This window comes from Poecile atricapillus, chromosome 9 (assembly GCF_030490865.1).
Source record: "Poecile atricapillus isolate bPoeAtr1 chromosome 9, bPoeAtr1.hap1, whole genome shotgun sequence".
Classification (NCBI taxonomy): Eukaryota; Metazoa; Chordata; class Aves; order Passeriformes; family Paridae; genus Poecile; species Poecile atricapillus.
Genome location: NC_081257.1, coordinates 18,476,884 through 18,503,205, shown reverse-complemented (window position 1 = coordinate 18,503,205; position 26,322 = coordinate 18,476,884). Strand labels below are relative to the sequence as shown.

At 41.9% G+C, this 26,322-nt stretch overlaps 1 protein-coding gene across 1 annotated transcript in view; it reads right to left on the bottom strand.

The window, feature by feature from the left end:
* SLC25A26 (solute carrier family 25 member 26) overlaps window positions 1–26,322 on the bottom strand; it is an 83,266-nt gene that overhangs the window by 6,873 nt on the left and 50,071 nt on the right. The window contains exons 6-7 of the mRNA XM_058844677.1: window positions 18,861–18,905; window positions 7,769–7,838 (exon numbers count right to left, since the gene is read on the bottom strand). Of these exons, the coding sequence (XP_058700660.1) occupies window positions 7,769–7,838; window positions 18,861–18,905 (115 nt within the window). The remainder of the gene's footprint in view (window positions 1–7,768; window positions 7,839–18,860; window positions 18,906–26,322) is intronic.

Sequence of the window (26,322 nt, the reverse complement as noted above, 5' to 3'; positions counted from 1 at the left end):
CCAAACATCCCCAGGGACGTTACTGTCTTTTTGTTCTAGACTCTGTACATATATGAACATAGGAATGTTGTAAGGATAACAGATTCCACTTCCAACATCTACAGCAATTTCGGAAAGAAAAAACTGCTTACTCATTTGCAGAGATGGGAAAATAAACCAGTCCCACTGTGCTCTGCATAGAGAATTAAAGTCTGACCATTTAAATGCTAGAAAGATAGAAACATGCTCTGTATCTGTAAGACATATGCTTGGGCTTCTCACTAGATACACACAGACTGGATCTGGGACTGTTTCAAGGAAAAAAGACAAGTTAGTGTTTGGGATGGAGCTCATCTCCAGCAGATTAAATCAGCTCCACTTTGGATAATAACAATGTGAAGCTGCCCAAGGGTCTTAGGAAATTGTCAGAAGTCTGTGGTCACAAGTGCCATCTTACCCTCAGGGGCATTTTTATTCTCTGCTCTCTCCCAAACTTCACCCTTGGAGCTCATTATTGTCACTTGCCACAGCCAGCTCAGCTGTGACTTTCCTCCTGCAAGCCAGAAATCTTCAGTTTATCCATCTGCATGTCTCACCCCCAAACATGTGTGTGTCTGGCTTTGTATTTTAACCCTGTGACTACAGCCTGGCCTCTTGTGCTATCTAGGGACCATCTCTGCTGCTTTTCCTCCCAGGATTTTATTCCTTTTACCTTGTTTCCCCATCCTAAAATCAATTCTAATCTTTCCCTCATCTGTTCAAAGTATTTCAAGAGAGTAATTCATGTTGAGAAGAGCCAAAGTGAAGGAAACCTCTAAAATGCAGGAACAGCAGTAAGTGAAGAATGAAAGGGGAAGAAGGGAGAGAAAAGAGCAAGAGACTTGTTCTGAAATCTTTCTTCCTCCTCCTAATTTTTTCTCTTCTCTGGAGTTTGTATAAATCCTGTATCTGCTACAGCCGGGAACAAAGTGACTCCAAAGACTGAAGCCTACACAGTACCCAGGGAATAAGCTAAAAATAATCTATTTTCTGTTCCAAGTTTTATGGAATGTAGAAAAATTGATCTCTTTTCTTGGGATGGGTGAAGGGAAAAAAACATTTCTTCAAAAATCTGTAAAGTAATGGAAAAAAACCAAAAAAACACAAACATTTTCCCTGCTGGCTTGTGTTTTTACCTGCATCTCTCTCTCAACCACCTTAACTTGAACATATTAAACCCCTGTTTTATGACAGAGGAGACTGGGCCAGCTGGCACCCTACTTGACTTCTTACAGCTAATTAAGGAATGTCCCATGACAGTTCAGGAGATGCAGTAAGGCACATGTGCAGTCCCCTGGATCTCAAACAAGAATAGCCAGAAAGCTGAGTTAGTGAGCAGCCCGAAATGCCTGGTTTTAGGAGCAGCCTCCACTCCCATAAGGTTGGCCCATGTGGTTCACCCTGCCGGAAGCTTTCTAGCAGTGATACCTCACTGAAAAGCAGAAAAATGGGCTGTATTCAAGAAGTCAACACAGAAACTATGAGCAAGTTAAACTAAATTCCAGTCCATTCTTGGACCTTCTTTAAGGTCAGAAAATCTTTTTATTGTGAGCCAGTTTTTGCGTAAGTGACCAAAAGACTTTGAGAGAATGGTCTGGATAGAAACTTTGGTACTCATGTCAGCAATGTATTTTTAGAATGGTAAAAATAATCTCCATGGAAAATAGTGCCTTTACAAGTCTGGATGTAGAAGCCCTTCCTTTGCCCACAGACCAAGCTAAAATTAAACAGTGAACCACATGGCTGTCAGGCCTGTATCAAGCAAAGAAATCTCAAAGCATCACCCAGCTCTGATGGCAACACTTTAATCAGACTAACTTATGTCCCTTATCAGATCCCTGTAACTTTTTTTATGCATTTATTCCTGAGAGTTTCTTATTGGCAGCGGCTTAAGTCTTGGCTGATATAGTGGTTAGAACAAACACAATTTATCCTGACATGATGTTCCCAAATTCTTATCTGAAAAGTTTAATCAAGGCTGATTGGTTTTCATTTTTTCCCCAGCTGACATCTGGATCTTCCCTACTCTTTCGTTATTAACATTTCAGTGTTTCTTTTTCCATCACTGGGAAGTATTTGGTACAGATTTACCAATCAATTCAGAATGGCAACAGCAACAATAAAATGCTTCATAAGCACAACAAGCAGCAGGATAGCGGCTAAATTAAAAGCAAGTTTGTATATGCTTGACAAAAACATGAGATTAAAGCTAGCATTTTTGGGGACTGCTTTTTATTGAAGGCAGAGAGTCTGACAAAATGAATGTTCTCCAGCCTTAACTCTGAATGTCCAAGATAGTTTTAGAGTGACCTCTTAAAGCTTAGTACACAGGTATCCAGGAAGAGGATAAAGGAACTTAAAACTTGACAGCTTCCAATCACCAGATTGATACAAGACACAAACTGTTAAAGCCAGTCTATTCATTGAAAATAGGAGGGCCGTGCACTGCACCCAGCTGTTCTTTAAATCACGTACTTATTTAATAATCATTCAGTTCTTGCTCACCAAGAGCTGCCACATGAGGCTGGAGTCTGCTCCACTAATCAGCAACCAGAGTATCAGGTGGATGAGAAAGGCCCAGACACCTCAAGCCGCCCTCTCCTAAATCACCCTGGTTTCTCTGCAGAGCTGATGGAGAAAAAGGCACCTTTGCAGGCAGTCTGTGTCCAGGCTCGCTCACCAACTCACTCTTGAAGAAGGTTCTTTTCTCCCTTGCCCTAGACAGAGCTGGGGATGACTTGGATTTTCACATGGGAGAAGGCTCTTGGCTTGTTAATAATTCCAGCAGAGTGACAAATTCCTCTATTGGGAAAATAAAACTTCACGCAGTAGTGGAAAATTCATCACCCATCTCCCAAGAAGTTACAGTGGTCACTGTATATTCACACATCAGCTGAGCAGCCAAACTTTACCAAGTCAGGGTGTTAAACAGAAAATCCCCCTGCTACTCACACTTTCCCAGTGACCAGTCCTTTATGGAAGTGCTGATGACAGACAAAATGTCTACATAGAATGATTTACCTTTATTTGGCAATAAGAATAAAAAGACTTGAGGATTTAAAATATTCTCCATGGTTGCTGCTGACATTTTCTACCATTTTAGCTGTTATACACAAATAAAAGCATCAGAACTGAGTGAAATGCTTTACCTGGGAACAACACATAACCCTAGGTTCTTGCAGCCTGTAGAATTTGCTGCTACAGGAAAATGTTTCACAGGTACTTAGACACAATCCTCAAATAAGATCCTATGAAGGAAGACAAGTTCTTTGGTTTTGGTCATCTTGCTTTTTTGTACTATGTTAACTTCTCCTCACCTTTTCTAAAGGGGCCAGGGAATCCTTCTGGCCATTACAGGCCCTGATTCTGAGTTCCTGTTATATGGCCAGACCTGCGCTCTCTTCTGTAACACCAGCCCTGTTCCGTAGGTCAAGCTCATTTCAAGAGACAGGAATTTGTTCCTTGTTGGAATTAGCCCATCACAGGAAAAGAAAAAAAAATTAGGTCAAACTGTTCTATTGGCTTTCTTCATTATTATTTTCTGTGTTGACACCTGGAGGTTACCCAGGACCTTATTTTTTGTTAATAAACAGGTTTTTTTTAACTTTCACCCTAGTATTCATTTCTCTCATTGCCAAAAAGGGATTACTGGAGCCCTTCTCTTTAGAGGAAATATTCATTCCAGGGAGTTTTCTCCTGAAATTTGTCTGGAACCCGAGACAAGGGTTAAAAACCTGAGAGGCTCAGGTTCAACGCTAAACCTAATAGCATCCTCTTACATTGACTGATTTCCAAGTTCACAACTGGTCTTTTTCAGAACTCTTCAATCAATAAGTTCTTATTTGAACTTTTATTTTATTGGTATCATGTTAAAATTTTTAAGAGGAGGTTTATTCTGGTCCTTCATCAGTGTGGGAATGACACCTGCCTATAGTGGAGCAAAGTGATCCGAGAACCTCTTTGGATCTCAGCAGAAATACCAAGACAAAGCACTGCTTCCTCCAGAGATTTAACCAATTCAGGGTTAGGAGCATGTTCCAAGCAGACTCTGCAGGGAAATCTTGAGAACTGCTCAAAAATTTATTCAGAGCTATAGAGTTAAAGAGGCTTTTAGACACAGTGTGTAATCTTGTCAGAGCCGATTAGATGAAAACAAAAGTGATGGGAAATCCTCCCTGTTAATGTGCAAAAAGCTCTCGTTAGTGCATTATGACTCACTGGACTTGCACCTCCATTCTTGGTGACTTTGTCACCACAGAGCATTAATTATTAATGTTAAGCCACACTTTTTCTTTGGCAGTAAGAAAGAAGGCATCTTACCAGGGGCTATTTTCAGTCACACTAAATGGACATTCAGGTCCTTTGACAAGCTGGGGATCACCTCGCTGCTCAAGAGCAGTACTTTTCTTTCCCAACAACTAATACCCAAAGGTAGGATTTCCTTGCCACTGTCCCACTTGCATGAAGAATACAGGAATCCCACACAGAAGCTCTCCTGGGACAGCCTGCCTTGGTGCACAGCAGGGCTGGGGCGGTCCAGCCAGGCAGTCTAAGTCCAGAGAAGACTTGAGCATGGGGTGAAACCAAAATCATGCCTGTATGGGGACATGTTTCCTTCCTCTGCCTCCATGCCCTGCCCAGATCTGGGGTGGTGTCCAAACAGTTCAGACAAGAGGCAAGGTTTGGTTCAAACACAACCTCAGGCTTAAAATCTCATTTAGATCTACCCTTGGGTTCTTCCCCACTGCCTGCTCAGGTATCACCTTTTCCCACTCCCCAAATACTCCAAACATCTCTGTTAAAACAACAAAGATGATGATAAAGCTGGACAAGGCCTTGAGGGATTAAATTATTAACAGATGAGTCAGAGAGTATTCCAAATCTCTAATATTTGTGTTCATGCCTGTTACATTTCCATAAAAAGCCCATGGATCACATACATCCTTCTTACATATGAGGGCTGAAACTGCTGCCATTTCACAGGCACTGGGGATGGAATTCAACAGATTGTTGCTCTTGGTTCTGTCTTCACCAAATAGTTATAACCAACTCATACAGACACACACGTGTGTGTGTGCCATAAAGGGAAGCTAAACAGGACTTTTCTTTCAGTTTTTTTTCAGCTTATTACCCTGCCCCTCAGGACCTTTAACATATTTTTAGAAAGTATTGAATTCAAGCAAAGAACACAGGAGAAAAGCCTGTCTGTGTGATTTCACCATCCCACCACCACCATGGTAGCATTTGACAGCTGATCTGTGTGCAAAGGTTGTTTTTTGGATAACATTCTCCTTTTAAGGTTTATAACACAATGATTTTAAATCACTTCTATGCACACATCCATCTTGTTTTATTCCCAGGGTACTGGTGAGGTTTTATTTTTTTTGTTTGTTTGTTTGTTTTGTTTTGGGGTTTTAATTTTTTTTGTTTTGGAATAGAAAGAAAGGGATATAGAGTTTTAAAGAGCTCATCTGATGCTACATGTAGGTAGTTAATAATTTTTAACTCTGGAATCTATTGTTCAGAATGCAGGAAATTATTTTTCCACTGCCTCCCCTCAGCAAGAAGGCTAAATATTTTCAGTGAAATAGAATGGATGCAGTACCAGAATAGATCAGCATCAGGGCCAACTTGTTACGTATTTCAGAGGGAGGCAATGGAGACAGAGGGGAAGGTTCTGATCCAAAAAGAGCTCAAGCTCCTGAGCTTTGAAGCAGGTCCTCAAAGGACACATGGGAAGGGAAGATTACAATACTGCTGGTGAAAAGGAAATAATAGAGAGACAAAAAACAGAGAAAGAAAACCGGGCTGGAGGAAGGGCAACCCAATTTATCCTCACCAATTACAACAGGATCTACAAAATAAGACTTCAGCTCTGTAAAGATTTGTCCTTGGGGAATAGAGCCTATGAAGACAACCAGGCTGAAGTGTCTCATCTACCACCATATGGACCTGGAAGTCTCTGTGCTGCTCCAGGACCTGGTGTCTCCTCCAACACGAAGTGTTGGTGTCCCCAGAGTGTGCCAAAGGACAGTGAGCACGTGTCCATGCACAGCTGTGCCTCTGGAAGCTCCTTCTGCAAGATTTCTGCTAAAAAAGGAGCAGAGACTGCTGAACATCTATTAAACAGTAGCAAATCTAAGCACAACTGGTCAGAATCAGGACATACAGAGAAGGACTTAGAGGCACTGGGCTAAATTTCCAACTGAGGCACCAAATTTGACCTCAGGAAATTACTCTGTAAGGCTTTGGGTAAATCAGATAACCTTTCCAGCTCTCTGAACATGCCTGAACACAGTTTTTGTATCAATCCAACTGTAAAGAAATCAACAGTGGTAAATTAATGATCCCCATCACACCTGCAGACATATATATTGCATTTTAAAGCATTTTTAGTCTGTTAGTTTGATTTGTTTCAAAACAGAAATGAACGATCTGCTTCATTCACTCTTATTTTGTTTGATGAAGGCAGTGTAAAATCCAACAGCAGGATCTTAGACAGAATAAAACTCCCTTCCCATCAACATAAACAGAAAAAATACAGCTGGAGAAGACTACAAGAGGTCACCTAAAATATTCCCTCAGCCCCAAAATGGAATCAGTTCTACCTAAACCATTCCCTCATTGCTCACACACCCAATCTACTTAACTCTGCAGCTACAGCCACACTGCCTCCCCTCAGCTGTGCAGTTTCAGTGCCTTTCAAAATGAAGCCTCAGTCTCTGCTGAAATTCTGCTGCTATTAATACTACACTTCCCCTAACAGAACTTATTTTTAAAAAATTACATACAATGTAATGGCTCTGATTTTTTTAAGTTATCAAAGAACAAGCTTTGCTTTTGATAATCTCTATTTCAAGAAATGCTATAATTTCTCTTTAAACAGGATTTATTTTTTCCACATATTCTGTTACTGGTTTGGAATCTCGAAATGTATTTTAGCTCTGTGGGGAAAAAGCTCTGCCTATCCATCCCTTTACTATTAATCTGTTTTTTCTATTAAGACAGCTGAATCTCTCCTCCCTCAAACTTGTCAGCTATACTGATGAGTCATTAATTGACTTTTTTTTCCCCCTTCTTTTTGTTTTCTTGGAAACAAGTACAGTAGGCTAAAATCAAGCAAGAAGCCTACTGAAGAATTCAATTAACTTCTGGCTTGTTTGGTAATAAATAGTGCAGTATTGTATTCTGCCACTCTTTATTCTTGCTGTAGTGTCTGGAGATTGCCCAGATGTTTCATCCTCTGGGTTTTTTTGCTGCGGAAGGCTTTTGCCTGCAGGCTGAGCAGTGCTGGCCCTCTGCTCTCCTGCCTCCAGTTAATCTACGTGGCTGTCAGAGCTGTCACAGGAATGGTGAATCACGGCCTCTGCAATCACTTCAGCCCCTGGGGAAGTGCTTGGAGCGAACAGCTGCACAAACCCCCACCCAAACTAAGTTTCTCCTGGATGAGGATTTTACAAATCAACTTTGAAATAATCACAAAGCCTGACTGACAGGCCCACAGTTTTTAAATAACAGAAATTTGTCAAAAACAAATTGGTTGTCTTTCAAACAGACACCCTGGTTGAGTCTTTTTTTTTCTTCCTCTCTTTCCTTTGCTGACTTTCCTATTTCCAAACAACAACTGGATCCGTTTTCTTCTAAACAAACTTGAATTACAAAGGAATGTTGTTCTGCTATACTTAATAGATTTGCACATTTTTCCCTTTCTTCTTTAGTCTTTCCCAGTATAACATATAATCCTTTGCACCTGCAAAAGCTCCACAGACTGCTGACTGCCAAGAATCCACCACGTGACCCTGCTTCCATGACCAGAGTTCCTGTGTTTAAAGAGAAAGGAAAATAAAAAGTTATTAAATGTTTGAATCTATCTGATCCCCATGCGAGTTAACTCTGAGGATGGGAACTTAAGTGAAAAGCTATTTTTGTGGCATTTTTGAGTGATGTAATAAGTGATTTTTCCCAAGGAACTTGTGTACTTGAACAAGCAGATGGAGTGAGAAAGACGTCTGGAACTGAGGAGGGCTTGAAGCAAATTGCTTTCAGGGAATTCATATGTATGTATTTAAGCCTGTGACCATGCAACTTTGCAAATATTTTGTGAATTTATTTTCTTTTTGGCAGATAAAACAGCACAAAGCAAAACACTGAGCGGGAGGGCGGCATGCGAGAACCAGTATCAGCTCAGCCCCGATGCACAAAAGGCTCCCATTTAAAATGAACAGCTCCCAGTTCCACAAGATACAAGTCCTGTTTGTTCCCCTACATTTCTTAAACCAATCCTTCCTCTCACACTACCCCAAAAAACCCCATCATTAAGAAATTACTCTTATCACTCCCATTATACCCCAAAGCAGGTGTGTCTCTGTTTTTGACTTGGCGTCTTTAGGGACCACACACCCTCCTCTCCATGGCTCCCACACACCCTGCTCCCATCCATTAACTCACAGCAGCGTTTAAACACACACATTTAAAGCCCCAACAAATACAGTGCCTTCCAAAACCACCTCTCACATCACATCACACAGCCTGACGGGCCTGGGCGGTATCAGCAGCAAAGGCCAGTGTCTGCTGGGAGGGGTTTGCCGTGGCAGCTACAGTCACTGTGTCCTCTCCTCCTTCACCCTGCTCCATCACCCCTTTCTCATCTCCTGAAACACTTCACACTGCAGGCTCCCTGGAGGAGAGCCTTCTGGTTTATGATGTGAGGATCAGTACTGAGCAAAAAGCAATGGGATCCACGGCCCTTCTGAGGCCCACCACAGAGAAATCGGCAATTTTATTTTATAGCTGTGGCATTCTCCTTCTTTTTAAAATCGTATTACTTCTGTACTATAAAATTTTCTTATGAGCAACTGGATAGCAGTGCTAGGCTGAGATTACTGCTCTTGGGCTCCTGGTCTGCAGTACAGCCACTTTCCACTGGAGCAGGAGAACTCTGCTCTCGTTTGCTGACTCTTCATTTAACATGCCGTCCTCGTGACTCGCTTCTTCCAACTTGGCTGGTGGTTATATTTCAGTTGAATGTTTTAAAAATCAAACTGTTCAAGCAACAATGGCCAGCCACAATGTTGTTTGGTACCCTGCCACAGCTAAATAGCTGCAGCTCTGCTGTACGAAAGCACTAAAGGGGTTCCAGCCTCTCTAATGCTAGCCATTCTTTTCCTGGTGTTTTCGGTATGGGCTGCTATTCTGCCGTCACCCACAGCAGAAACCGATTTTCATCTCATAAATAAATAAATAGAGATTCATAATTCTTCAAAACCATAATATGCTTTTCTGGAATAACTTAAACTCTTTGGACACACAGTTCTCTTGCAACTCAGTCCTGATGGAAGAAGGACACACTCCCTTAGAAAAACTACCTTCCAGAGTGTCTGGGTGCTATCAAAGCATAAATCCCACCTTCAGCACCCTTCAGCAAAATAATTTGGGTACTTAGGAAACCTTGAATTGAAAGTCAGGGTTTAAAAACTGAGCTGCCAGAGCCACAACTTTCTTTTGATAAAAACAGAATTATTGTATTTTTTAATTAAATGTTCTCCAAACATCTGTACATCTACAGCTAAACCTGAGAACTCAGAACAGTTACTGCTGCCATGTAAAAATGCGCTGTGGAAGACCTGTTGGAGGACTAAGGAAAAGCAGCCCATTAATACAGATGTTCATGGCTTTGCCAGAAGCACAGCCTATTCTCAGTCATGATGGGGTTTTATGTTAATGTCATTGTCTGAAGAAGAAGGAAAAGGTCATTCTGATTTCTTGGCATGTAGCTCTAAAATCTAGTTTCTGATAAAGCCTGGCTGCCCAGTGCAGCTCTGCACAAAGAGCCTCTGCCAAGCAAGGCACACGGTGATGAATTCTCATCCATTACGCCTGCAAATTGACAACAGGTATTTGCAACAGTCATGCAATACGGAAAATGGTTTAAAAGGGTGGAGCCAGGAACAGTTCAATTAAATTAGGGAAAAGAAGAATTGAGGCTGGAGAACAGGAAGCAAATTCCCCAACAGTGAGGTCTACTGAACCGTGGAGCCAGCCTCCCCAGGGAGGAGAGGAAAGCCCTCTCCTTTGAGTCATTTAAAAATAGATTGGAGAAGGCACTCAAGACTGTACTGTGGGGAATAATCCTGCGCTGGCAAGGGCAGGATGGGATGACTTCATGTGTTTCTTTACGTCTCCAATTTCGGTGATTCACCCAGAGCTCCAAACCTGAACATGCAGAAGAGCAAGAGGGAAGCAGGGCATGAGGACACGATCCTGGAGGAAGCCAAGAAGAACAAGTGTCACAGGGCCAAGAGGACCAGCAGGACTCTGGTCCAAATTCTTTCTAACCACACGATGCTGTGGGCCAGGATGACGTGCTGGAGGTCACACATGTTTTCTCTCATAGTCCATGGACCAACTAATTGACAGGGCTTTGTGGTAAGTCAGGCCTGTAAGTTCTTCAAAGACACTCACCCTCTGAGCAGGTTTTAATACCATTAAGACAGGGCAAAGCACAGAAGCTGTTAGGGGTTTGTAGATTACTATAAAAACCAGGGCCTTGTTCCTGGAAAGAAACATAGGATCCATATACATATCTCCCCAAAACACTGACTTTGAACAAAATTGCTGAGATACAGTACTTAAAGCACACTGCCATCCTAGATGCTGCACAGAAGCAGAAAAGCCTTCTACTCAGGGGGGATAATGGTGAGAGCTCAGAGCCCAAGGGGCACAGCTCAGAGGCTCCAAAAAAGGGCAGAAGTGCCCATGTAATGCCTGCAGAAGCCCCAGTGACACTGCCCTCTCTCCACATGCTCCTGCAACATGAAACACAACCTGGGAATTACGAGCAACACGACTGCAGCAGTTGGCTAAGCCTGGGTCCGTCCCCCACCACCATCACCAAAAAGGCTTCTACCTGCTCACACTGTGCTCCTGCAGCAGAAGGCTGCAGGGGATAACCTGACTTTTCCAGGGCAATACCCATTCCCACTAGCATTCACAGCCTAGGAAAGCAAAATGACAAGGAGCACATAACATGAAAGCGGCCGCCATGCCAAGCCTGTGTCATGTGTATTCTATTAAGCTGAAGGCTGAATAGAAGACTTTGTTTTCCACTTCAAAGGACCCCATCCCAATCTCTCTCTCTCTTCCCTTATGAATAACAAATTGGAAATAAATCTTCTGGCTGAAGTGCATGGAAACTCATACAGTTGGGGCCCTCTGCAGCTTCCCAGCTCAATCACATGGTAATTTTTTTTGTAAACACTTTTCTGTGATATATATGTAAATCTCACTGTGCATTGCTGCACCATGTAAAGCAATACAGCGGGTGTGGCCTCAGGGGATGGGACACAGCGGGAAGCCTGGCTGCATATTTCCAATTATTCACAGGGATAATGTTCACAGAGAAGGGTCAAGTTTTATACGTGGACAGAGCCCTACTTTTCTTCCTAGCGATCCCATTTCATCCTGCTCCATAGGCCAGTGTCCCCTAATTCTCACCACAAATGTTTTTTAGCTCTTTTGATACTGAGAAAACAAGGACATCCCATTTTGTTGGGCAGAGGGAGCGTTGGAAAAGTCACTCTCAAGATACACCAAAAGCCCTTCAACCTAAAAACAAACAGAAAAGGAAAATATTACCTCTGCTTTTAAATACTGGGGGGAAGTATTTGGTGCCCACAAATATGGACTCCTCAGTGGTCAGGACACCTGGCCTCCAGATGGCAAATGACCTTTGACCAGTGCACACAACTCCTACCTGTGCATGCCTGTCACTTTTGCCACACATTCATGGTAAAAGTTTGTGGCAAAAATCAGCTGTCAGCTTTGTGTTCTCAACACAGCCAGGTCATGGTCTGTTTTCAGGACATCTAAGATTTGGTAATCCAGGAAAACACAACACTCACACATCTCTCAAACCTGATGACCAGCCCAACACCACCAATGCTGCAGGAAGCATTGCAGATAATAAGACATCTCTGTCTTGGCCTTGCTATTCTTCAAGCCAGCAGAACTCATGGCATTCACTACACTTGAGGCCTGCAGCTGAATAAATATTACAATTCACTCCAATGATAAGCATCTATAGTATCTCTGTGTACCCCTCTGTTCACAACAGTGTTCAACTTCATGATAACGGGGGAGAAAAAGTCAGTACAAATGAATCACATGGATCTGTGTGCATGTGTGGTCCTGCAGACTGAGGAAAGAAAAGCAATTTTCATGTTTGCCTTTCCTACTGGGGATTTTACTCACAACGTGGTATTCTGCATGGCTGACCCTTACAGATGCATGGCACATTAGCTACAGGAGAAGCAAAAAATTCACAAGTTGATTGCAGTTTCTATACATAAAGTCAACATGGAGCAAAGAGCCAAACGCCCTCCTCAGTGGATTTTTATGTGCATATGTGCAGCATATGGGCAAGTACATGTGTATATTATCTTGCAGGAAACATGCAAGCCCAAACATGGGAAAAATTCAGTGATCTAAGTTCACTGTTGATATAAATGCTGAGACTCCATTTGCACTAATGGAGTTGTGCTCACTTATGCCAGTAGTGAATTCAGTTCTAGAATTAAACCCACCCAAATCCTAGATAAATTGAAAGAGAACAAAAGTTGGCCTATATGCAAGAGCATATTTTTCATGTTAAAAGCATTTCATTCCCTTTTTCTGCCCATATAATACTGCATTGATGTCTGTGACCCATTTGGATGTAAATCAAAATGGATGTGCTAAAAGCCTGGTTAAAGGAAATGTTCTTCGAAATAGTGTTCCCATGGCAAGGCAGAACAGCTACACTCAGTTTCCACGGCACAAAGGGACATATAGGGAAGGAAAATGCACTTCTGAAAAATCACTTTAAAGCCAGCAGGGTTTTTTCCTTGAGCACCTGCACTGCTCTTACCTAATAGAACTGCTTCATAGGTCTGTGTGAATAAATTACATGGAAGAATTATATAAATCCACTAAGATTCTTCAGCAAATAGCCAGTGTCCAAATCAAATCTTCAATATTCAAACATCCCCAGATGTCACTGGCAAGCTTAGCAACTTCTAGAGAACCTCTTGTGGCCTGGGCATGACCAAGAGCATCACAATCTGGCTCTGTATCTATAGACTGTGTGAGCCTGTTTTCCTCTGCTCTGTTTAAATGCTGTATTGATGATCCAAGGCCATCTGACTTTTCCCAAACGTGCCTGCAGTGCTGTGAGCAAGGGTTGCATTTGTTTCTCTCCCTTTGGTGCAGATGGTGTGCAGCATTCCTCGGGCTGTGCCCCAGGACGGCGTGAATGACACTTATTGTGGCAGCAATAAAGCCAGGGCTGTTTGCTCAACAGCTGCTGGGTGCATTGTTCCTTTGTGAGAAAAATGCAGCCGCCCTGCTCATGGCATGGACACGCTACATCCCGCCCCCAACGCCCCATGCAAAGCTGTTTTCCTGATTCAGCACCTAAGCAAATGGCAGACAGTGTTATTTAACCATTAGGACTTAATCCCAAAATCAGCCCAAGCGTTCCTCCAAGAGGGAGCGAGGCATGGTAGAACACTTACTGCACTGCCTGCGAGGAAATGGCTTTAAAGCTGCGCCTGGGTTTCATTTACTCTTGACTTACATGCAGCTGAGCACAGAGGAAAGAAATACTAGACTGCTTCTCCAGGAAAAAAAGAAAATGGTCACCTACCTGTAGAGCAGGGAAAGAGCCATTTAAGGCCCAGTTTGGCTACATGCCTCTATTTTCTACTTGCCCTGTTAAGCAGCAACAGATTTAACTGTAAATTCTAGGAGGGAAATAGCATGTGGTTTATTGATTCAATGGTGGAGTTATAAACACATATTACTGCTGGGAACCCCAGCTGCCTGGGCAGAAGGATTCTGTAAACTTTTCATTCTTGCTAACTTTAAAAATCAGGTGCAATGAGCTTCAACCAAGGTTGGAGTCTTCACTCTCCACAGAAAGCCATCAAGCAGTCCTTGCGCAGCAAGCTTCAAGATGTATCTCAAAATCTGTCTGCACTGATGATGACCAAGAACAAGGCTGAGCCAGACCTAAAATCAGTTCACACCCTATACTGCCTATCCCAACCCCCAGGAGCTGAGTTCTCTGGAGGGAGACCCAAGAGAGCCAAGCAAATGAGCATGTGCCATTGCTCTCTAGATCTATGGTTCAGTTCACCAGCACATTCCCCTCAACACAAGTTCCTCATGCCTATGGTGACAGCTGCACCTGAACAGAAAACAAAGGACTTAAATCCAGTCCCAGACCTGTTCTCCATTATGTGGGCAAAAACCAGCTTAGAACCAGCCCATGGAACTCCTGTTTGGACCCAACCAATTTTCTGATCCTGCTCAGCCTCACAGGGGAATGGCTGAACTCTCCCCATTCTCTTATTGTATTACACCTGTTAATTTGTGAGACCTACAGATTTGAGAAAATTATTTTATTGCTAAAACCAGTGACAAAAAAAACTGTGGTCTCACTAGATCCTTGGGAGGTCTAAGAGCTCTAAATTTTGCTCAGCACTGAGACAAAGAGGGAAATCCTGGCCTCACTGAGTGCCAGAAGAGTCAGACATCACCTCAAGCATGGTCAGTTGAAGATTTTTATCTTTCTTTGAAGCTCCTGGGCCAGCAGAGCAGCACAATGTGTGCCAGCCCTCCCAGAGAGGTTGGGTTTATAGGGGCAGGATTGGCTGACCCTGATGTTCCACAGTCTCAGCAATGTCCAAGTGTCTCATCTTAAGGGTCAGACCTGTCTAATGAAAAAGACAAAAGGTTCCCAGGATAGTAGGTTTGTTTTCCTTAAAAAAATCCACCAACTAAACAAACAAAAAACCCCTTGTTTTTCAAATAAACTCATTTGAGACCTGTGTCCTCCTGTCCTGCCTGCTCCTTTCCTCCTCACTGGCTACCAAAGCCTTTTCTCCAGACATACAATACATTTGGTCTATAAAGAGACCATTCTCCCTGTACAGCTGCATTTGGGTAACTCTCAGAGGCTCTGAAGCGCAGCCAACATGCAGAAATATAAAACCCAAGAGGACTGAGTCTTGTTTCACCTGAGAAGGGTTTCTCTTACACACAGCACTGTTCTCCAAGGGATCTGACCATTTCCACTGAGCTTTAAGAAACAGACATTTTTGACAAGTTGTTTCTGGACTCAAACCTAAGCAGAGGCTCTTGATTTTCTGTAGAGTTTTAAAATACTATTTTATTGAAAAAACACAAACTGATGCCCTGTATTTCTGTAATACCCTGCCAGCAGAAATGAAAGTTGTCTTTTTTCTCAGTTAGTTCTAAAAGAGAAGGATTAAAACATTAAACAAATGATAAATCATTTATGCGCTGCTGGTAGGAACTCAGATATGATGATTATAAATAAAATGTCTGAACAGAAGAGAATAAAAGATAAGACAGAAGGAATGGGCTCCACAGAGCCACAGTCATCTGAGCTGAGACTGCACAGCCCTGGCAGCAGGGTGAACACAGGAGCTGCACCAGGCTTCATGTAACCCACAACAATTTCATGCCAAATACAGAGCCCACAGTGTGAAATTCCCACAGTAAGAAACACACATATAGTATTTCCAAAGCAACTCACTGAAGCACCCTGGAAATTCCAGGGTAATACAAGGGGACTGTATCTTACAACATTAATTCCAAAACCTGAACTAATATGGAAGTCTCTGTGCTTGGCTGGTATTTGGGAAGCACACCACATCTATGCTCTGTTGCCTTTCTTCAAGGCCACCTGGCTTTGAGATGGGAGCAAAAGTATTAATCCCACATAAAAAAAAAGCCTAAATCTGATCAAACTGTCACAGTAATATTCAACCATGGTGTTCTCCTGAGGGTTGGTGCAGCAGAAAGTGAATAAAATTTGTAACATCCTTTCTTTTCCTAAACTCTGAGAAGAATTCAAGACTGTTTTACTTGTAAGGCTTGGACTAAAGAGACAGAAAAGAGCCACAGTAGCTCACCCTAGCTGGGAATTACAAGGTCCTGAAGTCTGATACACCATAGCAGTTTCCTTCTCCCTTTTGGTTTAAAGTAATAATCTGTGCCTCAAACAAAATGGAAAAATGGAGAATTGGGAAGAGAAAGGACATTAAGCACACCTTATAACAGTGCATGCTACATAAATTAAAAAAAAAAAAAATTAAAAATACTTTTTTTTTTTTAATTAAAAGCACCATAATTTCCTTACTGTTGCTTCTTGAGTCATTGTGAACTTAGAAAGGAGTCTATTACCTGTTCCTTCCTTGTGTGTTCACCTGAGTCACTATCTGTAAGACTTGTATTTGAAGCAGTATCTGTTTCTTGCTAATTACTTCAGTCCTCCCTTTGCCAGCACCCACAGCCAATGTAACCTTATAGTTCAGTAATCTATACAATGCTCTCTCTTCTTTTAGCATAGTTCAGTGCATGGCATGCAAGTTTGCTCTCACAGGGGACAGCTGGTGCACATTCATAGGCAGGACAAAACTGTGCATGTAAACTCTGTAACTAAAGCAGAAGGAATAACCAGAGCAGCTTGGAGTAGAGCAGATAGAGAAAATGAGATCTAGAAACACACCATTTGCTACCTATGACAAGCCTTTATTAGGCTTCTTTAAGCTTAACACCCTGCTGCTGGCTGCAGTCAGCACATATCTCAAGGAAAAGGAATATCTCTTCTTCTTCCATGTGTCTCCCTAATGTCCTTTCACAGTGGAAAGATCTTCCTCATTTTTATGGTGATTAGCTTGTTCATGGAATCATGAGACTCATAAGACTGAGTCTATCTTCCATCAGCTTATGTGAGTTGGTAATAACAGTTTTAAAAATGACACAGCCACAGCACTTGTTCTGTTCTCTCAGTGAGATGGCCCACACACATCATACACAACTGCTCCTACAATTACTTTCTCGAGTAATCCTATTAATACAGTGGAGAATAGTCCCTCAGGCATCATCTCAATAACTCTTTTCTGTTCAGGCTTTGTGCCATTTTTTTCTTGTCCTTTACATTTCTATTTCTTTGTAATTACTGTCTGTTCATGCTCCCTTTGTGCACCCATGAGGAGCCCTTCACCCTCAGCCACACTCCCAGTGATGCTACTGGCCACATCCATCCTCTTGATGGGACCATAATGATTTTTGTCCTTTGTTAGGCTGTCAGGACAATTTTTTAAGAGCTTCCCTCAGATAAACAAAATGTATTCTGCTTTCACTGCCTGGCTTTGATATGACAAACCCTGAGCTCTCTCCCTGTGCTGAGCCAAAGTGCCTGAGTAAGCCAGACTGATTTTTGCAGTTTTCTACTCTTGAGTTCACATCAGAAGAATATAATGCAACAGGTTTGTGGAACAAACTGACACAAGCTTTGTTTCTCTTCAGATCTGCACTGACCTCTTTAGATTAAACATGATGCCTCATCCTGAGTGACTCACTCCTGTAGTTAGCTAAATTCAAACTGTCTTCTTTAAAGCCTGTAATGTAAACAACACATTTTACTGTCACAGCTATGTGGACGTTAGTTAAAACAACTTTACATTCTGCAAACAGCTACACAATGTTGCTGGTTTATGTGGTTTTGGCATGAGCACCACACTTTTGCCCTTCAAGCATTGTCACCTCTTGCTCCCAAACACGGCTGCTGCAGTAACCATTAGCAGGTTGGGCCAGTACCACTGCTGAAGAGTTTACAGAAAGCCATTCCTGGATATTGGCAGGGAAACAGATTCCTAATAAGGCAGCCCAAGCTCCCCTGTGCAGTGGGATGATACCCAGACCCCACAGCAGGCTGAGCTCATGAAGCACCTACAGAATCCACCACAAACACAGTTCAGTTCTGCAAAAGCTCTTGATGATTTTCATGCTCCTCTTGCCAGTGGATTCACCTTTAAATCAAACTCCCTGAAGCCTCTACGTGCAGATATTCACACTGTGGGCTCGTCCCTCCCAACAGCCCTAGTTACAGACACACAGCAAGAGGACAAAATCCAACATACAAGGAGCCAGTTTGGGTCTCCGTGCTGAGCTTGCTCAGAAGTCCTACAAAGAAGTCCTACTCGGAAGTCCAGCACTCCTACAAAGAAGTTTCTCTCTCCAGCTCCTCTTTTATAAATACATTTTGCTAATATGTTTTTAATGATCTATAATAATTCTCCGTGCTTCCACCCCATGACCTCCAAGTACTTGAAAAACCTTTCATTTAATCTTTTGCAGTCAGTTCAAGGAAATACAGAGGGATGGAGAAATTACATCTTCAAATCCAACCTTCCACTCACAAATCTATATCCTGACTCTGACCATGATAAACAGAGCAACCAGCTGCTGGTGGGAGAACAGCATATCATTCCAAACAACTGCACTGTTAAAACATCATCCATTGACACCTCTTTAAATGACCTTAAAAAAAAGTACATGCAGACAATCAAAATATCTTTTCAGTGATGTTTACAAAACCCAGGCTGAAACAGTTTTCTCATTCGCAATTTCCTTTTGCAATGAAGAGCAAAACACTAAAAAAATTTAAATAAAATTAAATTAAAAAAAAAAGAAAGTCACACAACACAAGGTGATTCCCACTCTGTTTAAGCAGTAAAAAAAGTTAGAACCGAAGATAAAATTTCTGGCATGCTGGGAGTAAAATCTAGCCTGCATGCCACAGATCAGTGGTTAGATATTCCCTGTTATTTTTCAGATATTCAAACATACGATCTTCACATGCACAGGTAAGTTGGCACAGAATTACTGATTCTTGAACATATCTATAATTGCAATAATGGAGTTAGATAAGTTACCATGGAAGGCCTTTGCAAAATGTATAACTTCTATTTCCATCAGTAAAAAGAACTTACCTTTAAGGACTCCCAGAGGGGAAACTGTACCAGAGAGAAAGGAATCTGGAGAGGTGGGAAAAGAAAAAAAAAAAAAAAGAAAAACAACATAATGTTACAAAAGTAAATTGGGTTAGCATGTTCCTCAACTGGCTAAATTAGGAACAGTTATTGTTCTCTCAGTGAACTGCAGCTTATTACACTTACAAATCTTTACGGACACTTTATGTATGCTGCCATTAAATGACTGGTTTCACTAAAGCAGTTTTACTTTGTTTATCACATTCCCTGCTGAGAGGTTAATGTATTGTTACCAGGGTGGCCTAGAAGAGCAATAAGCAGTGTGATCTAGTGCAGGGACATTCTTGGTTTGTCAGTCAGCCAAGAAAGCCATAAGGATGGTTCAAGAAACAAGTTCCCAAGGCCAGGAACACAGCTTGGCAAAAAACATCTTCAGAAGTGCAGACTCTCACAGATGCTGAGCTTTTGTGCTGCAACCAGGGCTCTGCAGTTGGGCATCAGCTGCAAAAACGTTCCTGAACACGTCCCAAGGTCTCCCATGAACCAGCTCCCCTGAGAATTAAAAGCAGGTCGTGAGGAGCTACCACAACCCAAATAAAAGGGAGAAGCTTGGTGGTTCTCTTCTTACTGCCTGTACCTGGGGCTCTTCTGTCCACAACAGCCTGTATTTCTGTCTAGGCTCATTCCTGCTGCCACCCGCCCCAGGAGTGACCGTGCAGTTCCATGTCCTTCACAGATTTTGACCTGGTAGAAACCCCAAATCAGTCAGTTTTCATTGTGAACACACTGAAACACTTTGCAACAAGAGACATCACTTTCCAAGGCTATGCCTTCTATCATATTTCTTCCTCTGCAAAGCCCTCCCTCCACTAAATTCTTCCTTGTCCTTCACCTCTCAGAGAAGCCCTGTCTAATGCCAACCTCTGGTGCCAGCTCTGCCCTTGCTATCTCCAGGCTGAATATCTGTCTCAAGATATCTCAGAGAAAAGGGTCTCCAGGAAAGCACTGGCCTGCCCTAGGATCACCCTGCAGCTGTATCTGCAGGTCTGCTCTGCCCCTTCCTAAAGCTCCATTATCTCCTTCATTTTGTTAGCCAGTCAACCCCAGGCTCAAATCTTCCTCCAACTACCTATTTTCTTCTACTTTTATCTTCCTTAATTTTCCCCCTTGTTTAGGCTGATTTGGCAGTTCATATATCAAATTATTTAGTCTCAGAAAGCACTTACGCATCTTTTACCACGAAAAGGAGTAGATACTCAAAATGGATCATGCTTATTTAATGCAGATATCTTTGCTCTGAGTAATGTCAGGTTAAAAACATTCACTAAAGATATGAATAGCTTATTAAACTCGAATTCAAGCTACACAAAGGAATCTGAACTGGAACATCCATTCAACATCACAGGAGTCAAAGAGTATTGTCTGCTACCCTGTGCTGCAAGTAATGATTAATAAATGAGTCTATTAAGTTAATCTGCCAGGCAAAACTAAACTTGACAGACACCTGCCACAGAAAATTTGTTATCTATTCAGGCAGGAAATGGTAGTGAGAAGAAATCAATGTCACTGCTGTACATTGAGCTGACAAACTGAAATCTCAGAGGAAGTTTGTCATCTTGGACAACGAGCAATATCCCTGGTGGCATCTCAGAGCCTCACAATAAAGGTCAGACATGGCTCTTATTTACCAGGGTCTTGAAACTCTAGTGTAGCAATTAAATTTCATTTTTAATACTAGGTGAAAAAGCCCAGCTCTTTGACAGTAATGTGTGGTAATATATTTACAAGAAGATTTATACACACGCACGTGCTACTGCAGCATTTTTTGAATTGAAATTACATGGAAAGATTTCTTTGCAATGTAAAACAAAAAGCAACATAATCTTCTATTATCTAGGCCAAAAATATAGGGGAAAATAAGTAACAATAACCAATACATTTGCTTCAAATTCATTAAAAAAGAGAAAAGGAAACGCTCTGTATCCAGCTGTACACCAAACAAAACAAGCTTTCAGATACAGCCTCCAAGTTTTGCTTTTTTATGCTCGTGAATGAGTGGTAAAATTAAGCAGCTGTTAATAAGGCAACAAGGGAACCTTGTGACATAATCCCCTTTATATCGCCTAGCTAGAAGCATTTCAATCAAAGGGGAAACTTGTTCACAAGAGTTGTTTGATTTTCAGTGTTAGTGGTGTTTGCTTTCTGTGTCCTGCTCAGGGGGAGCCCGGGCTGGATGGGGATTATGGGTTTCCCTTTTCCCCACGTGCCCCATGGGATGCAGCCTGGGAAGATTCAGGATGTCTCTCAGGGGGACCTGCCCAGCCACTGGGCTCCCTCCTCTTTAGGAGAGCTGCAGGATAAGGCTCTAAACATTCATAAGTCACGCTTTACTAGAGTTTAAAAACTTGCAAAACCCAAACAAAATAGGAAGCACCACCAAGCAGAGCAGCAGCATCTTTGCTGCAGTAAGAAGATCCTAAGGAGATGTCCTACATTTACTGCAGTCACCCATTGGATCCTGTCTGACATCCTAAAAACAAAACCCACACAAGCAATTTCATGGGTATTAGAATGAAAGAGACTCTGTCTTCCTGCAGATTTGGGTTCTGTCATCAGATTCTCTGAAGCCAAATCATTTCCAAGCTGCCTCCGGCAATCTTCCCATGACAGGGACCTCCATCACATTTCTCCTCGAGATCTATTCCACAGCCCTTGCTAAAAGTTCAGCTCCTGTTGAAAGCCTTCCCTCAAACCCTTTACTCACCTTTATTATTCCTTCACACACACATTTTCAAGAAAGTTATCAGAACTCCTGTTTATCTTTGCAGCCTCTGCCCTTCCGCCACATTTCTGCAGTCAAGATGTGAAGGGCTGCGCAGGCTGCTGTGTGTCCGTGTGTGCAAACACCCTGCTTGCATAAGCCTTGTCTCCCTAAGAGACCAGACTAAACAGCCCACACCCAAAAGTACCATTAATATATGCAAAAAAAAAGAAATAGCTCTGCGAGGGTAGCTCATCTGACCATGAAAAAGCCTTTTGATGGCTTATTGCCCTTTATTCTTCCACCACGGCAGGCGTGACAAAATCTTGCAGTCTGGGGACACTTCTTAATTTGAACACTTAGAGCATTTCGTTCCTTTTTGTATTTTGCTTCTTAAAAGAAAAGCTCTTCAGCAATGAACAGAATCACACCCTTGTAGGCAGAGATATTTCTGCCTGAAATAGGCTAAGGCAACAATAAAAATGTGGTCCACACATGTGGGTAACTTGCTGCCAGCAAATATGAAACCCTGGCAAGCTCCACCAACCTCTCATTCAACATTAATATAAAATAGACAGAGAGTACCAGTTCTCATGTCTGGCCTTATGTTATATAACTATGCTGTTTGTTCATCAGAGTCAACCCTTAAACACACACAAAAGGCAAATTTAAAGCCCCCAGACAGCTGCAAATAATTATTCTAAAATGTTTTATAGGTTAGTGAAATTATCGTTTACTCTGGTCCCTGTAGTTCTTAGCACCTGATGCCTAACTTAAGGTAATGAACTTTGCAGATGCTTATTTCTACACATCTACTTAATTCCCTTGATACAAAGTATTTTAAATTATTATGTTTAAAAAGTTACTTTTAGAAATAGCTGTGCTCCCCTGCCAGAGCAGCAGATACACACATCTTGCTTCTAAAGAAAAATACCAACCTGAAACTACTGAAGATTGATGACAGAGCAAAAGTCCTCCCACCAAATACTGTTTAATTAAATAAAAGAAATTTAAGGAGGAACTTAATAATGCTCTTTGTAACTACAACACAATGCTTTAAAGTACCTCACAATTCACCCGTGTGATATCTGATGGTAAACTGCAAGCCGACATTGTCCCTGTAAACAGCAGCCAGAGCAAGGGCAGCATGCTGAAGGAGTGGCAAAGAATGGGGGAAAGAACCAAAAGAAAAAAAATCAGAACCTCATCAGCCCCTTCAGAACTGGGATTCCCTTCCAAATATGAGAATTCTTTCACACAAAGAGGAAACAGATGTCCATGGCTGGAATTTGCATGTGGCTTTATTCTCTTCTAAGATACAATAAAACTACTCTTCTTCTCATCCTCCGAGCTAGAAATTAAACAGTGGCATGTCATGCAGAGTCCAGCTGTGCTTTCTACCTCCAACCTTTATTAGCAATATATTTAAAAAGAAGAAGAAAAGAGAGAGAGAGAAAGAAAGGGAGAAACTAAGAAAGCATAAGAAATGAAAAACTGTGGTATGTGTTCTCAAAACAATATAAAACCTACAGATGTTCTTACTAATCTGTGGCACATGTTTGTTTATTCAGGTTTTCCCTGTCCCCAGTTCAGCAGGCCTTGCTCTCCAGAAGACTTATCTGTTTTTCTAAATGTTAGAGTAAATACTGGAGGAGAGATTGGCATAAACAGGCAGAGGAGGAACAGGCTCACCTTGTAGGAGCTTTCTCAGTGTCCCTGAAAATGCACCTCCATCCCAGGAATTGCTCTCACCCACACCCCCACTTTTCCCTACATTAGCAGCAATGAGAGAAAAGCAAACATTTATTAAGAGGATTTTGAGAGTATGAATGTCACAAAGGCCAGCAGCAAGAACATCTGCCTGCTTCAGGGAGAATCTATTTCATCCTCATGGGGCTCATCTCAAACTTGCACCCAACCTGTCACCTGCACTCACTGTGAAAGGACAGAGAGGCCATCACTGTCCAAGCCTGTATTTATGAGGAGTACTGAGCTGCTGTGCCAAACTGTGCCTTCTCCATTGTGTTGCAAAGAAAAGTCTAATAACCTGCTTCTGAATAGCAAAAATACACTGTTTTCTAAGGATACATAAACAGCAAGTTTCAAGAGAACAAGTCCCTTTTACAATCCCTTTTTTCCCTAGCTTCTTTATAAAGGATAGAAGGGTTTTTTAACAGGTTCAAGTTAAAGCAGAATAAAACAACCATGTCAGCCTACTGTAGTTGAACATCTCTGTAAATAATCCCAGCAAATTTGGTTCAGTGTTGCCCTCCTAAAATTCTTCACATTTGCCCAATACATCTGGATTACAATAAACTGATATTCTAGCTATAAATATACTTTCCCCAGGATGTGCTTTGAAAAGACAGCATGAAATGAGGCAAGCCTGGCCCCTGGTCACATCAGAGGTCATAGCAATAGCCACCATCAAGAAGATTTGGAGGTTTCACAGCTTTTCTATGGACTGAAAGTGAAGGTGTTTAAAACCCATCATTGATGGGATACCCTAAAGCTGACAAAGTAGACTTATTTTCTTGCAAAGCTTCAATTAATATTGTCTCCCAGGCCTGGCTTGAAAAACTGCAGACTCCAGAAGGAAGCGAATTACAAGAAGGTAATTTGTAATCTTAACATGAGTGAAAGACTGTCAAAGCCATCAGCCGTGTTCCTGCAGCTCTGCAAGATGGAAGGTTGGGAGAGTGCTGCAAGAGTGGACAAGTTTATATGTTAAACAAATGATGGAGGGCTTTGTTAATAAACACTGGTGCAAAAACAAACAAAGCTTTTCAGGCAAGTTTAACAACGCTGGCATAGCAATGACCAGGGAAGAGCTCTTGGCTTCGCTCCTGAAGGAAAACAGCGAAGGACCAAGTTCACACACAGCACCTTCCTATAACAGTGCATGAAGCCAGAGAGGTGGAACCCACGGGAAGCTCAGCCATCATATCGAGTTGCATTTGCAACAAACAACTTTTCACAACCCTTCAGTGCTGAACACTCAGCTCTGCAGCACTGCCAGAGGCAAAGGAATGGCATTTAGGGTGGTAGAAACATCAATCTCAACAATGCCGAGAGTATAATTAAAACAAAGGTTTCAGATCATGCACCAGCAGCCACCTGAAGTAATCAGCAATTCCCTCATTTTCAAGCAAATAACATTAACTGTGTGTGAGCTGGGAGAAAACTGCAAGCCATAAATGGGAAGAAATACAAAATTGCTGAATTATAGTAATTTTTCTGGTTCAGGCATCTGCTAACTTTCAAATAAATATTTGCACCTTCCTTCCTCCCTTTCCCCAGCTCTAACCCCAAAGTATTTCCACTTGTCACCTGGCATATGTGAATGGTTGGAAATAAATTCCTTTCCAAGACAAAACATGTGCCCCACAGGGTTGCTTAATTTGGTTACAAGCCATTCTCACAGATGTCCTTTGGACTTGTGTGGCAGAAATTCACATCCACATTTCCTCTTAAATAGCATCACACACTCATTATAAAAGCAACTTATATGGCATATTATGTAGTTAAGATAGATAAAAGGAAAATTCAGTTTATCCTCTATGAGAAAAAGGTTCTGTGATTAAAAAAGGAAAGAAAAATAAAGGAAAAAATGTTTTTCTACAGAGGCAATATTGACCAGCAAAGGGGAAAGACACAGTCAGAGATCCAGCACGACTGCATGTTTCTAAAACATGGGAAAAAGAGAGGCACTGAGGCAGATGCACAAACTCAATGCAGGCTGGATTGATTTAAGAGATCCTGATGATCACAGAGCCCTAACTTTGCACACGCGTGAGACAGACCATCATTGAGTTACTGAAGGCTCTTTCTTCAAAGGAACAACATTAACAGCCTCTAATTCCACCCCCAACCCCTTCCTGAACCAGCCTCTTCTTACTCTGCTGGGAGAACAGAATAACTATTAGAGATTGTATAATGTCAGCCACAAAAGTCAATTTTATTGGATTTCAAACATGAGCTGGACTGACCAGCCCCTAATTACACAAATAATATCCATGTTCTCCCGTTTTCCAACAAATAAACATTAAAAGAGACGCCTGTTTTGCTATCAATTTTCAACAACGTATTAAAAAAACCTCTCAGCAAGTAAATGAATATGCTGACACTGATTCATACATGCTGTTTTCAGGGTGCAGATAAAAATCTTGTAGGATAAAAGATGAGTTTAGCAGCTCCAGAAGAATGAAGGTATTGTTTAACAGGAAGCAGATGTATGTCAGATGGCAAACTCATTAAAGTGTCCCATCGTTAAAGGAAACGGGATAACAACAAGCCATCTGAAAAAACCTGAACTGATCAGGAAATACACAAGCCGCAGCTAATCTCCTATTTATTGGTAGGTAATGCCTTTAAGTCATGCACATGCATTGAGTTTAGGACCATGAAGGACTAATCTTTGTTCTCATGAAAGAAACAGGAGCAGAACCCAAGAGCATGGAGAGCAGCATTTCTGGAAGAAGTCTTCTGAGGAAAAACTCCCAACATTTGGAGGAGCTATCACATCAGCCCCTGGGTGCACACACACTCTGTCTGGGCAGCACCTCAGTTCCCTGACTCTGAGAGCGTTTAATGGACACTTTACATATACATAAATGTAAATATAATTTTAAAAATGCCTATCAAGGAATAGCCTCTAAATACAAACTTGGAAACTCTCATCAAAAAAACATTCACTAGTGG